The sequence below is a fragment of the Thermobia domestica genome, chromosome 7 (assembly GCF_964235325.1).
Source record: "Thermobia domestica chromosome 7, izTheDome1.hap1.1, whole genome shotgun sequence".
Classification (NCBI taxonomy): Eukaryota; Metazoa; Arthropoda; class Insecta; order Zygentoma; family Lepismatidae; genus Thermobia; species Thermobia domestica.
In genome coordinates, this window is record NC_137460.1 from 108,230,038 (window position 1) to 108,245,383 (window position 15,346).

The 15,346-nt window shown below is 37.0% G+C and overlaps 1 protein-coding gene across 1 annotated transcript in view; it reads right to left on the bottom strand.

Annotated features, from left to right (window-relative positions):
• The window catches only part of tank (EI24 domain-containing protein tank), a 55,127-nt gene extending 39,782 nt beyond the window's left edge, over positions 1 to 15,345 (bottom strand). The window contains exons 1-4 of the mRNA XM_081765105.1: positions 15,175 to 15,345; positions 11,558 to 11,736; positions 5,651 to 5,906; positions 350 to 469 (exon numbers count right to left, since the gene is read on the bottom strand). Coding sequence (XP_081621231.1) covers positions 350 to 469; positions 5,651 to 5,906; positions 11,558 to 11,736; positions 15,175 to 15,189 — 570 coding nt within the window. The 5' untranslated portion in view covers positions 15,190 to 15,345. The remainder of the gene's footprint in view (positions 1 to 349; positions 470 to 5,650; positions 5,907 to 11,557; positions 11,737 to 15,174) is intronic.
• Between the last annotated feature and the right edge of the window lies 1 nt (position 15,346).

A 15,346-nucleotide genomic window follows, 5' to 3' on the forward strand; every position in this document is an offset into this window, starting at 1 on the left:
GGGTGTTATCAAATTATATTCCTACAATATATTTATAGACATGCGACACTAATTTTGGACATGAGTGTACTTGCAGAGCTACCTTATGGCTATGTGCTTAAAGTACGTGTCCTTGGAACGGGAGACCCGCATTTGATTCTCGGTCAGAGCTCATGGCTGATTTATACTGGAATATCAAAAGGAAAACACGATCACAGGGGAATAAATGGTTCAACATTTGGATTAAGAGACTGTTTCGTAGAGTGCAGTAATATGAGCAAAATCTACCTCTGATCACGTTATGTTTTCCACTGGGATAAGATACTACTCTCCCTACAAACAAACACCAAATACCCCTACTATGACTTACCTGTACAAGAAATAGCGCCTGAACAAGGACACTAAACAATGTATCAGCTATCAACATGCTGACACTTGAGAGCAACTGAGGTCTTCCACGACTATATCTATACGCAGAGTCAGCTATGTCCTGAAAATGAAAAAAATAAATAAAATAAAATATATACTTGAATAAATTAAAAAAATATCGATAACGAACTTATTTGACAATGTAACAAAGAGTTAAAAGTATTTGCGAAAAGTATACAATGTGTATTGCAAGTTACAATTGAAATTAAAACTTTTAACGACATATAATGTTATAAAGCAAAGAAAATCGCTAAAAGTATTTTCCAAATATATTGTCCGAGAACAGAAATTTATTTCCTCCAATAAATTACCCTTAATCTGAAGTTAGTTTTATTAAAATAATTATTTGCGGAATATGGAGAAAGATATTACAGCTGCTATGAAGAAAATTATTAGAACAGAATTCACTCATACGAGTAAAATACCCATTTTGGCCTTCTGTGATAAATATAAACTAAATCAGTTTGGACAAGGATTAGGATTAGGAATTAAATTTCTGAACTCTCGGCGATCATACTATCCAGGGAATTGGGGAAGAAGGAAGGACGTGGCTTGGGATGATCATTATATTAGGTATCATCCCGGTATTTTCGTGGTGTGAAAGGGGAAAATCCAAGAAAAAACTCACTCAGGATGGATGGCCTGAAAAAGCTGTTACACGTTTCCTACCGAGTGTTCCCACAAAGAATCGAACCTGGTGCCATTCGCATCAAATGCAAGAGCGTTACCGACTACGCTACGCGAAGCCACTATCGAAGTTTGGGGTTTCAATGAATATTTATAAATGAAATATGAGCCATATCACTTTTGTGAAAATCGAACGAACAAAATCCATAACACTAATAAACTATCCCTCTCGGATTTTTACAAAATAAATGACTAATGTCAAATTGCATGGTTATTAACGAAATGTTTATTTGCGAAATATTGACAAGAAATATAAATATAAAAAGCACTGAAAATGAACACTGGAAAACAAAATTAAATACAGCTATTTTGCATCTGTGAATGAAGTACACATATTAATGAACTTTTGCTGCTGATCTGTTGTGTACAATACCTGTAGCATATCAAAACAAAATGCTGTTCTCACTGTAAGTGAAAGAAGCAGCATATTACTAGTGCTAATGAAAAGTACAGATGTTTAACAGAAGCATAAATGAAACAAAATAAACAGATCTTCCACAAAAACATTCGGCTATCTATCAAAAATAATCTATTTAGTGTATAAACATCTATTTGCTGTATGAACTATTCTATTTGCTGTATGAACTATTCTATTTGCTGCAAGAATATCTATTTACTGTACTTCAGATACTCAAGTGAAACCGAAAAAGACACAGTCGTGCCCCTTTCGTCAAGCATCGGCTAAGGCAACAAGCAGGACCACATCAGCGGAAACAGTTGAGTTGATTTTAGTTTAGCGTCCCTTTCAGCAGCGAGGCTATATGAGACGTGGACCTACTGATTAACGTGGAATTCGAACCACATGAGCTCCCGCCGGGAATCGAACCCGGGTCTCCCACGCTAAAGGCGCGTATGCTAACCGCTTAGCCACGAAGGAGCTCGATCAGCGGAAACAGTATCCACGTCCTCTTGTTCTGGTCAGTACAACATACTACCATTCATATCTTTGCGAGCAAATCTGACATCATAAAAAGAATCAACTACATGAATTACTTGGCCAACAAAATGCTTCACTGATTTCTTTCCTAAGTATTTAACCAATAATCACTGTCCAACTGTAATTGCGGTACGATTTTAATGTTCATCATAAAAAAAAGTATAAATAAATGTTATTGTATATATGTACATTGTTTTGTTATGGGTCATTATCAGGCACAAAATGGGGCAAGTAAATTAACTAACTATGAGTAGATTATTATTATTCAGCAATGCCCCATTTCGATAACATTTTGTCCCTCTTTGAATAAGGTCATTTTTAGGCAATACAACTTGGGTGACAACTACGGTAACAGGTGAAGATAGCGACACTGGTACGTTTCGTACAATACGAGGGTCAGTACGAAAGTTTTGGGATGTGAAATAACTTACATACTTAAAATAAATTTAACAGTTACATTTTCTCAAAGTATTCACAATTACACTGTACACACTTTTGCATCGTCGAAAACCACTTTTGGAAGCAATGTTGCCAGTCTTTTTCTTCAAGTGTTGAAAGTTCATTCTCGTAAGCCACTACAGCTTCTTCAGGGCTGCAAAATCTCTTCCCACGCAAGCGATCTTTGATCCTGGGGAACAGAAAAAAATCACACGGGGCCAGGTCAGGGCTATACGACGCAGGAGCCATTAAGTTTGACCTCTGTAGAATCTAAAAACTGAATTGTGATGTGGCCGTGTGTGCGGACGCGTTGTCATGATGAAGCAGGATCCCACGCAATCCAGTTCTTGGACGCCGTTCCCGAAGCTTCTGGAACATTTTTGTTAGGCAAACAGTGGTGTACCATTGAGCAGTAACAGTTCTTTGTTATTCAAGTGGAACAGTTGCGACATGGCCAGATTTGGAGAAGAAAGTTGCGACCATCTTCTTCCCCATACTTCGCGGTCGCTTCACTTTCGTGGGTGAATTTTCGTCTGGAAAGATTCAAACTGTAGACTGGCGTTTATTTTCAGGGTCAAATTGATGCATTCAAGTCTCATCACCAGTAACAATGTCAGAGACGCGTCGAGAATTGCCTTCATCAAATCTTGCAAGCATTTCTTCACACCATTCCACAAGCATACGCTTCTGCTATTCAGTCAAAGTGTGAGGCACCTAACGAGATGAAACCTTCTTGAGCCGAAGATGATCATGAAGAATTTTTGTTACTGCTGGCGATCCAATGTTCACTGTAGATTCAATGCCCTTGAAAGTTGTTCGAGGATTTTCTCGAATCATTTCTTTCACAGCGGCAATGTTTTCATCTGACACAGCTGTTGCCGGACATCCAGCTCTCTCTTCATGTTTAAGCGATGTCCGGCCTCTTCTGAATTCACAAAACCACCGAAACATTGTAGCACGGGAAGGAGCAAGGTCCCCAAATGCCCCCTGCAAACGGTCAAGGCTTTGTGTCTCGTTCAAACTACTTTTGAAATCGTAAAGGATCACTGCCCGAAAATGTTTCCTTTCGAGCTCCATTCTAGACAGCCGAATACTGCTTACATCAAGAAACAAGTGAAAGCGATACGGCTACGCCGATAAGCGAGGTGAGTTGAAACTTGCTTCGATTCTTCGCTCTGGATAACACTACCGAACGCAACTGTTGGAATTCAAATACTGTGCCACAACAATGCGTATCTTAAAACTTTCGTAGTGACCCTCGTAATCTGCCTGGAAAATGTTTCTAAATTTCATTTGTCAAAAAGTACAGACCTCTTAAACTGACCCACGAAAAATGGCGAAAATAGGCCCTGTACAAAACTTTTTCTTTGGCAAGGTGGGGCTAGAAATACACAATTTAAGACCTGTATTACCTTGTTGTATGTATATCTGCAGAACTGAAGTACATTTTTAATTTACAGATTTATTGTATATTTTACATTCAGGGTAAAAACGAAAACATTCTCCCTTTCTGTTCAAGTTTACCCGGGGTTCATCATTGCCCCGCTTGACGGTACATTTAATGTATATTAGTTGCAGTACAAGAAAAGGTATATCTACGAGAAACTAACACAAAAAGATGTATGATTCATATCCGATATAAATTTTAAATTCAAACGATTTTGCAACAACTGTCTTTCATATAAATGCTCCCCAATTGATTCTCGAGAATTTGCATTGTTACTTATTTTAACAGTTACAATGCCGCGGGGTGTTTTAAGCCACATTCTTTCAGTTGCTTACTCGCTAATAGTACCTGAAGCTACACACGTAAACGTACCCTTTCAAAATTTTACGGGTACAAGTGTTTCTAAAAATACTTTCCCAAAATCGGATATGGAACTTTGGCCCATAGGAACACTAATGTCCAAAATTATTGTCGCATGTCTATAGATATGTTGTTGTAGGAATATAATTTGATAACGAATTCGACCGGTATTTCTTATAATGTTAGTATGTGTATAATCAGTGAAGACATGTATGTGACAAATTTCATGTCAAAAGAGCGGTAAATAAGAACAATAAAACGGAAATAAAACTTTCTTGTCCATTTAGCAACATTTTGTTTTACTTAGTCTAATTTTCGTACTTATAATTCTTTCCATATGAAATTTACCACAAAGATACATTTCTCGGTTATACACATAGTATCAGTATTAAAAGTACCCTACAAAATCATTATCAAATTATATCCTTACAAGAAGACAGTTATAGATATGCGACAATCATTTTGGACATGAGTGTACATATCCCAAATTTTTGACATGACTTTTGACCTTCCAAAAATTTGATGAGATAGGAGTTTTCGACTCCTTAGGATAAGAGTCTTATATTCTCCCCCCCCCAAAAAAAAAATAAATAAAAATAAAAAATGGATACATGTCTTGGCCCTGAGTTATATTGTATTTGTTTAGTACAAGCTTTTCAGAATATATTCTTCCATCGGTTAATAATGTTATTTTACTAACACTCAACTGTTTGAAAGTGAATAACTTGGAAGACTACAATCAAGTAACAAGTCTTGTTTGGTCTTAACACGTGATTCACACACCTAAAATTCAATCTGGTAAGATGCGTTTATGTTGCATTTCTACACATAATCATATATTACAGTGTCGACTACCACAGCATACACTACAAACCTAAATCGGGATATCACGAAAAAATCGGGTGTAAACCATAATTGTCGCACACCAACAAACTATTATCACAAACTTGGATGCTGCTGACTACATAAAATCAAACACATATAATTAACAGGACTGATGCCCCACTCTCTACACATTCCAACTACATTTGAAGCCAAAATAACGGTTTCCCAGCTCTATGTTTGTGCATGTATAAGCATTAAGCAGCTGAACAGTCTTTTAATTTAATTCCCTTTCTCAACTATATCCCCCTTATTATTATTATTATTATTATTACTAAAACAAAATTATTGATATACCACAATCTGATTCTACTACTTCAATTATTTTACACTTCGTTTTTGTTTTCACTGAAATGGGAGCAAGTAGAAAATGTTTAGGAGGAAAATAGATTTTTTTATTTTTAAATGGCTGAACAACTTTCAGTACTGTTATAACTATACGGCATCAGGACTTTAACTACACAGAGTCAATAAGTTTCTCTTAGACTTACCTGAAACCATAAACTATTGACTATCTTGCTTAGTAGAAATAATGGAAGAACCCATATGGCACTGAAGGTCCACGTGAGAAAAGGCCTCATCCAGTACCAGACTGTCTTCCCCATGCCAGGAGAGTGACCAAACAGGACTGAGAGGAGGTATTTGAGCCCCGGCAGCAGTCCACAGTCGAAAATAAGAATGCTGAACCAAAAGACTCCACCATTTAAGGCGCAACACTGAAGTGTTCTCTTCAAGATTTTCGGTTCACTAAAAACAGAATGAAATATGTATAATTCATACCGGAATCAAAGACAAACCGTTAGTATGTGTGTACTGTTCAAAATCATTATCTATGAATTATCAACGTAATCTTATACGATGCTTTGTAATCGTTATCAGCATCTACACAAACTTATTTTTTTAAGAAGAATGTTCTTTTTTTAAAATGTCGGTTTTCTGTTTAGTGACTTTATTCAAATAATAAGGAATAAATAAATGAAAATTAATTCAATTTTAGTCCATTTTAACCAATGTTCAAGGTCAAAATGAGCTAGCTTTCAAAATAATATTTGGTCTAGGAATTAATACGTGCGGTTGGTACGCACACATTGAAGCTGTAGTACAAACACAAAATACATAAATACCTTAAGAAAAATATTGTCCATCGCTAGCCACCACTTTCGCCCATCTGTCAGGCAATGTACGGATTCCGTGGCGAAAGAAGTCCTCATCCTTGGAAGCGATCCAGTCAGAGACCCATGTTTCGATATCTTCTGAAGAAGTAAACCGCTGTCCAATCAAATCGTTGTTCATGCAATCGAACAAGTAGTAGTCCGAAGGAGCAACGTCTGGTGAATACGGCGGGTGGGGTAAAACTTCCCATCCGACATTTTCTAAATAGGTTTTGACCGGTTTTGCGACATGTGGGCGAGCGTTATCATGTTGAACAATAAGTTTATCATGTCTGTTCTCCCATTCTGGTCGTGTTCTGGCCAGAGCTTGCTTCAAACGCATTAATTGTCGTCGATAACGTTCTCCATTCATAGTTTCACCCGGTTGCAGCAGCTCATAGTACACCACACCTTTCATATCCCACCATATGCACAGCATAACCTTTGAACAGTGAATATCTCGTTTTGGTTGTGATGGACCTGGTTCACCTGGTTTCACCCAGGCCTTTTTTCGTTTAGGGTTCTCGTAATGGATCCACTTCTCATCACCCGTAATAATTCGATGCAGAAACCCCTTTCTGCTCTGTCGTTGAAGCAGCAATTCGAAAATGTTTTTTCGTCTTTCAACGTCTCTGTCTTTCAATTCATGTGGAACCCAATGTGACATCTTTTGAATCATTCCCATGGCTTTCAAGCGTTTGGAGACTGTTGTTTGATCAAGGCCTAATACTGCTGCAAGTTGTTCCTGCGTTTGACACGAATCCTGCTCGAGCAATGCTGTCAATTCTTCGTCTTGAAATTTTTTTGGCTGTCCAGCTCGCTCTTGGTCTGCCAAGCCGAAATCACCACTTCTAAACCGTGCAAACCACTTCTAACACGTTCGCTCAGCTAGAGCATGGTCACCTTACACTTCCACCAAAATACGATGACTTTCAGTCGCACTTTTCTGCATGTTAAAGTAATGCAGCAGGACACCCCGCAAAAACACTTTATCAGGCACAAATTGCGCCATGTTCACTTCACTACAAACTGGTGTTGTTGACGCTTTAATCCACTGCCCTATTATACTACGAACGATGCGCGATGACAGGGGTTTGCAACACATGTGTGGATACACGGAACTGTGGGACGCTCCGTTCGTTGCGCCATCTCTTGTCCACCCGCACGAATTAATTCCTAGACCAAATACAATTCAAAACAGCTTTAAGGTTAATGTCACGAAGAACATCGCTACTAATTTCCTTTCTAGTAGTTATTGGGTTAAAATCTATCCTCTTTTTCACCCCTTCTATGCTTTTACATCATTATCACCACATTTAGCATCTGTTTCATCTACTAATAATAAGTAAACAAAACATTTTTATCTGATCGGAAGTATGTTAAAATATGGTTTAGCATATCGATGAAAATTTCAAAAGCTAATATTTAAAATCTGTTTGTTGATTAATTGAGCTTTAACACATTTTCAAACAACAAGGCTACATAAATCGTGACTAGTTTAATGTGGAAACCAAATCATGTATGGTGAGGAAATACCTTATAAATACCAATAAATTTATTAAAAGATGAAACAATTCAAGTACCAGTGGCCAATGTATGAGTGACATATGCGCAATAAGTATGGTTGTGTGTACATAAAATGTCAACGTATTAAATGTACAGTAATATTGAATGGTGAATAGAAAATAATGTTTCAATATACAAATGTTATCCTAAAATAATTGAGAAAATCCATATCAACGTTTGGCAATACTGAATATAACCTTGACACATTTTGCAATGTGAAAATCAATTACTCAAGTAGTGTTAGCAACAGAAGGTAGTATACTTACGAGGGCGGGTTGGAAAATTCATTAAATCACCAAGAAGAAATAAAAATTGAAACATATCATTGCAGTCATTAGAAAGGTCATATATTGTGAACCTCTTATCTCGTATATGATCATTTTATCATTGTTATTTCCTTTGTTACAAGTTCTGTAAGATATGGCGGAAGATCTAAGGAAATTCGAGAATAATGAGCTTGGCAGTGTCAAGTTTTTTGTGCTGCAAGACAAATCCTCTACAGAAATTCATAAAACTTTGCAGGATACTTTGGGGGAACACGCTCCTGGATATACAACAGTAGCGAAGTGGGTGAGGCGTTTTAAGACTGGTCATCGTGAGACTGAAGATGAACCTCGCTGAGGCAGGCCTTCAAGTGCAGTGATCACGGAAAACATCGACAAAGTGCATGCATGATCATGGAGGATAGGCACATATCGATCAAAACCATTGCTGCGTGTGTAGGGATATCGCGTGAGCGTGTCGGTGTCATAATAGCAGAATATTTGAACATGCGGAAGGTCAATGCCAAACGGATCCCAAAATGTTTGAATGCTGACCAGAAGAGAACACGGGTGCAGATGTCACAGGAAATTTTGCAGAAGTTTCAAAACCCTGGTGAGTTCTTGCGCAGTCTGGTGACACAAGACGAAACATGGCTGCACTACTATGATCCAGAGACTAAACAGCAATCCATGGAGAGGCGCCGCAGTCGATCTCCTCGACCGAAGAAGTTCCAAAGCCAAAGATCAGCTGGAAAGGTGCTTGCATCGGTGTTTTGGGGTAAGGACGGTGTCATCCTTATCAAATATCTTCAAAAGGGTGAAACCATCAATGCTGGGGTTTATTGCAACTATTTGATTCTGGGGTTTATTGCAACTATTTGATTGAGCTGAAGGAGGCTCTGAAGAAATAACATTGGGGAAAAGTGAGCAGTGGTGTTCAGTTTCTCCAGGACAATGCACCCTCCCATAAGGCTTATCAAACCATGCAATTGCTGGTGGATCTGGGCTTCACCTGTGTACCTCACTCACCCTACTCATCTGATCTGGCCCCCTCCGACTATCACCTCTTCCCACATCTCAAAGGCAAACATTTTCCATCCGATGAGGCACTCATTGCGGAGGTGGAGGGCTGGTTTGCACAGCAGGACAAGACCTTCTATTTGCAACATCGTTGTGAAAAGTGCATTGAGCTTCGGGGGGAATACATTGAATAGTGTATTAAAATGGTTCTTCCACGTAAATTTCTTCTTGCTGATTTCCTGAACTTTCCAACCTTCCCTCGTTTGTTTTCTGTAGTTCTACAAGTATTTGTAGTTTGTGTTTTCAGGAGGAAATGGATGTGAAAGAAGAGCACAGCTGCTGTGCCATTAAGTTTTGTTGTCAACATAAGAGACCGTATGGGAGAAACTTTCCGTCTTCTGCATGAAGGTTACAACGAAGACTTCTTGGGAAAATTAACAGTATATAGTTAGTTGAAAGAGTTTATGGACAGTCGTCAATTTCCCGCTAACCATATACTCACGAAGTAACTTGATTTTATTTTTAAAATGGCAGGTGCAGCGCTCGTGGAAATGCTCACGGAATGGCTGCTACTGCAACTGAGAGGACAATACTGCAACTGGATGTGTGACCATTTCCACCAATATGTCTGTTACCGCAGCGATCGATCAGAGGCAAACTCTGTGATTATTTCTGTAAGGATACGAGAAAGACCAAGTTTATGTCCTCCCGCTTCCTGATAATATCCTGGAACTAAGTATGTGATCAGAATTGTCACTGAAACCATCACCACAGACATGCTATTATAAGCTCGTAGTGTACTCCAATATCGTACTGCTATTTGTAGAGAACAAAAAGTGCACATATAGAGCACCTGCAAAGCATGTAACGAAAATTTGCAGTGGTGTTCTATTAAATAAAAACATATTCATATTTCAAAAATGCATTGTGTCTAATGTCTTGTGCATAATTTCGAACACCTCTGCACTCAACCAGCTTGTACTAATGTCTAAACTAGGGATACGCAAAACCGGTTTCTAGAAAAACCGAAATCCGACATTTCGGTTTTATCCAAAAACCGGTTCGGAGAAAACCGAAAAACCTGTTTTTGTGCCCACCATTAGTGTAAACCTCTACTCATTTATTGATTCGAAAAATCAAAATATACTTTAGGGCTGAAGACTGAACCTGCATATTCGTAACCACTAAGCTATCCACACATTAATACTGTTCTTTATGCAATTCATGTATAACAAGCAATAAATAATTTTCTATATCTTGCGCAAGTGTTATTTGATTTTATTCTTTTCTTTATCTCTCACCTGCTTTTTGTTCTGCAAGCTTAATCGGAGGGTTTCACCTTATGAAGATTGTCGAGAAACAATTCATATTGGTTATTCCGTCTTTTTTTCACCAATACTCCACTGGACGACCTAAAAGCAACACTAATCCTTACAACCTTCGTCAGTCAATAATAAACTGCAAATCTGTAGTCTTATTAAGAATAATAACGATTTTCATACTCATCTTTTTCATTTATCCCTATGGTTTGTTCACTTACGAAAAAATGGTGAAAACTAAGTGATTACCGAAATTTGTAGGAATTTTGCAGAGTACCTGTAGCTCATTAAATTGAATATTAGTGAGGAAAAGACCAAATAACCAACATGTGAATACTCCTCGATTTAATTTTCATAAGGTGAGACCCTCCGATTAAGTTTGCAGAACCAAAAGCAAGTGAAATATAAAAGACCAGGATAAAATCAAATAACACTTGCGCAAGAGACGTAAAATTATTTATTTCCTTATTATAACCACTCCTATTATAACCACTCCTTTCTTTATATCACAAAGCCGCGGAGAGCATTAAAATTTGAACAGTGAAAATATCTCATATAAAGTATATACTGTACTTAGCACTTGGTACTTCACTGTACTTTTCCGGATTTCGTATTTGGATAAAGACTGCTAGTGTTCTATACTTTTATTCCAAATATTTTAACCTAATCCCTTCTTTTAGCTGTACCGACGGAAAGTACAGTTAGTTACTCGAAAAGCTTTAGTGATTATCTCCATACATGCAGAATTTTTGCAAAGTAAAACATAATAAACACTTGCCATAATTGTTTTTATTCACACTTTGTGCTCAAGATCCATAAGAAAAAAGTGAGTAAAATTATTATTATGGATTATTTCTTCTTTGGCACATTCTCTTTTTTTAAACAAATGATTATAATATTCTAAACTATTACAGAAACAAACCTATACATGTACTACATTTATCTCTTGAGTTAGATGGGTTAAATTCTTTCACCACTCGCCCACAAGATAAAAACTACATTGGAACATAATATACATTAATGTAGCTACTGGAAACTAAACTAAACACTAATGGTGCTCTAACACAGACCACACTTACTCCTCTGGCTTCGTAGTTGAGCGAGTTTTCAGTTCTCGTTGAGGTGAATCTACTCGTCTCGGTTCTTTTGTTGGTGACTTTCTCGCTGCTCTTTCTTTTATATTCTTGTCCAAATAGAACAGTACTACAGATCCTCTCAAACTATCACCAAATCCCCTTAGCATAGCATACATTATTCCCTACGAAAAACAACACTCATATTACTTTAATGTTATTAGTAAGAGGAAAAACACGGAAACTTACATTCATTTAAAAGCAAAACTATACCAAAGATTGGTCAGCATAATGAAGAACGTTTTGCAATTTTAAAATACTAACAAAATTTATAGCAAGTACAGAAAAATAGTGAAAATATTAGTGAGAAATACAATAGAAAGGGTGTAACTGTATAATCCAAACTTAATATGTACCTCTATAATATTTTTTTTTTTTTTTTTTTTTTTTTTTGTCCTGTACTCATTCTAAAAATCTCTCATCTCGAAATTGCAAAAATTGTGATTTACCATTCTTGTCATCTAGTCCTGCAAATGTGGCTTAGACTATTACTTAACCTCCATGTAGTAATTTTTTCTTTCTTCAGATTTGATATCCCACAACTAAATAAATTAACTGATATATTAAATACCTTTCAACACGAACAAATTAACAGAAGACGAACTACTGAAAAGTTACTCTGTCAAAGTCTGTATACACTTAACAACAAAACACCCTCAAAAAGTATTGGCAGCAAATGAAACAGTAGACATCAGTGACAAGGTACGGCAAGACGTAATATAAATTAAACAGTTAAAATGTTGAGGACGCAACCCCTCTCCTCGTAACACGAATTATATAACAATAATACTGGGTAAATCCATGTCAAGTGGTCTAATGGACGTTGCTCGACAATTTTTATCCGTACTTCTGCCTCTGCTTATTTGTAAGTATAACTTTGTGTTACCTACAAAGTGTATATACGTACAGTCAGAGTTTGAAAAAACCAAAAACATCTGGGCCCATATGGGTATCTTCGGATTTTATTAGGTTTTTTCGAAATATTTCAAGGTCTGTGGGGTAAAAGTGTTAAAGTGTGGTTTATATTTGAAGATTCTCATGTCACAAGTTGTAACAATTTTCTATTTATTGTTGTTTTGAAAAAAAGGTCGTCATTTTGAAATTTTACACTGGATCGCCGAGAAAATCTATACAGCAAATTTAAAATGTCTCGTGCTTCTGCCCTCAAATTATCAACTTAAAAGTAGGAAAATTGCACCTTGTAGTGTGATACTCGCTACTTTGAAAAATGGCCGGCATTTTGAAATTTTACGTTGGATCGCCGCCAAAATATATACAGCTAATTTAGAGTGTCTTGTGCTTTTACTCTGAAAATTTCAACTTAAAAGACAGAACGTTGCACCCAAACAAACGAACAAATGTAGATCGCGTCATCCCAGGAGCCTCAGTGACATTCGCCAAATATGAATACCAAATACAGGGTGGCCCAAAAGTAGATATACAGTCCCGTACTGATCAGCTCATGGGATTTTATACCATTTACTTATTAAGAGTCACACAGGTATTGACTTAATTTCTTCATTATTTATTCATAATCTCGAAACTTAGATCTTAAGCTCGGAAGAGACCGAAGCAAATAAATTAATTATCTTAATAAATTAAAATGTCATACTTGATCGATGCTGGTCTGTATACCTTTTGGGCCACCCTGTATATTAATTTAAAACAAAGATATAATTCACGTTTTATAAAATAAATGTTTCACAATGTCTTCTATAAAATATTTTCCAGCATAAAATAAATGGCTTTGTTGTTGAATTTCATTTCCGATTCTTTGTGCGTTCAATTACGGGAATTTCCCGAGCACGATTGTTCTTTCCCGAAAATTACTACCTTTGGTTATGAAGCAATATGAAGTATGTAAAATAAGATAAAGCTGTTAATAGAATAAAATTTTACAACATTAGGAATCTATAGTAACCGACAGTATATGTATGTCCATTGCTTCTGTGCGTGCTTCTGATAACCTATCCGCAATTGCTCCAGAGGGTATACGTCGGACAGATGGGGGCCAGCATTTAGAATCAAAAATTGTTACTTCCTGGTAAATTTTCAGTACTTTTTTAAAACTAAGGTTACTTTTGGTTAGGTTACATTATGATACGTCAGGTTAGGTTAGCTTCCTTATTTATATCTTTCCTTACCTTCAGAGTTTGCAAAGGTTCGTAGTTGCTTCCAAAAATTTGTGAACTATATTGTCCTTCTTTGCTGAACAATTGGCCCAACGCCATGCCAGGTTAGGTTAGGTTTGCTTCGTTATTTATGCCTTTCCTTCCCTTCAGGGTTTGTAGAGCCCGCCATATCTCAAAACGATCAAACTTTAATTTGTGTATTCCTACACCCTTACGTATTATTCCGCGAAGAGCAAACAGTCTGTATATCATATTTCACGGGAAGGCTCTAGAGCACAGGTCCCCCCATATAGGTTAGAGGGTAGGTTGATTCCTTTCTGTACCAAGTTTAATATTTAATTCACACAGTATTGGCGAGCGAGCGTTGCGAGTGAAGGCGGGTCAGAGCCCCGCTGAGTACGTTGTTTTCTGTCTTTATTACAGTTAAATGGAAAGGGGGACCTGTGATCTAGAACCTCGCCATATTTCACTCCTCCAGATTGCACATACTGATTTTCGATATCACTACGATCACAGATTACTCACACTTCAATTAGCTTTTAGTAACATGGAATGATCTCTCCTGTACACACTGTTTTTTTCCCCCCCCTAATTTTGGCTTCCATCTGTCCGACATAACCCCCACAGAGTAATTCTACGTGCTCCAGCAGAATATAAGGATAGAGTATACATGAAGCTGCATCAGTTCCCGAAGGAGCAGGACCTTCATACTTTTAGGGATTATTCATTGAGTATGTACGAACTTACAAAGGGGGTAACAAAGCGACTTTTATTTACTTATCGACTGATACGCAAATAAAAAAGAACGTACCTGTACTTTATATCTGCATGTGTAGTGTCCTTGTACTTTATCTATGACTGTGTGTGTTGGGGGGGGGGGGGATTTAACGCATATCGCATGTCTTGTGCACATGGATACTTATTATTGCACTACGTAGAAAATTTATGGTATTTCATATAGAAGTGGTAATAAACACAGAAGAAACGCAGAGGGTTCTCATGTATACTATTACCGAATATAATTTCTAATCACACTGTAGTCTCTTAAGAATTGCATGTAATGATGCTCATTTTACTTCACCTCATTACTTAGAAGTATGATTCCTGTATAATTTAGTTACTTAAACATTAGTCTTAGTGAAGTTTGAATATATTTGTGTACAAATATTTCTCAATGCTGGATTATACTTATTTGCACAACATTGTTTGGTAATAATTCTGGCTCATTATTCCTGTCGCTTATTCCAGCAAATTGTAATAATAATTTTCTGTGCAATAAGTTCTCTCTATAATCAATAATTTACTAAAGCAACATTTGAGTACCTCTGAATGTGCATCAATGAACAAACAAAAATATCTTAAAAGACCAAGCAGATGATGTAGTCATATATCTACGCTATACATTGCCAGAATTAACTTTAAAGTTCTTACCGTGAAATTATCCATTTTCGCTTGTTTCTCTAAAACCTATTCAGCTAACTCTAGCCTCTTAAAATTATTGCTCATAATTCTCGACACAGCTGACCCCTCATTCTCTTCTCCCGTTCTCAGGATAAAACAGATTCAGATATAATGTAGGTTATTTGAGTCACTAGAGTAAGTT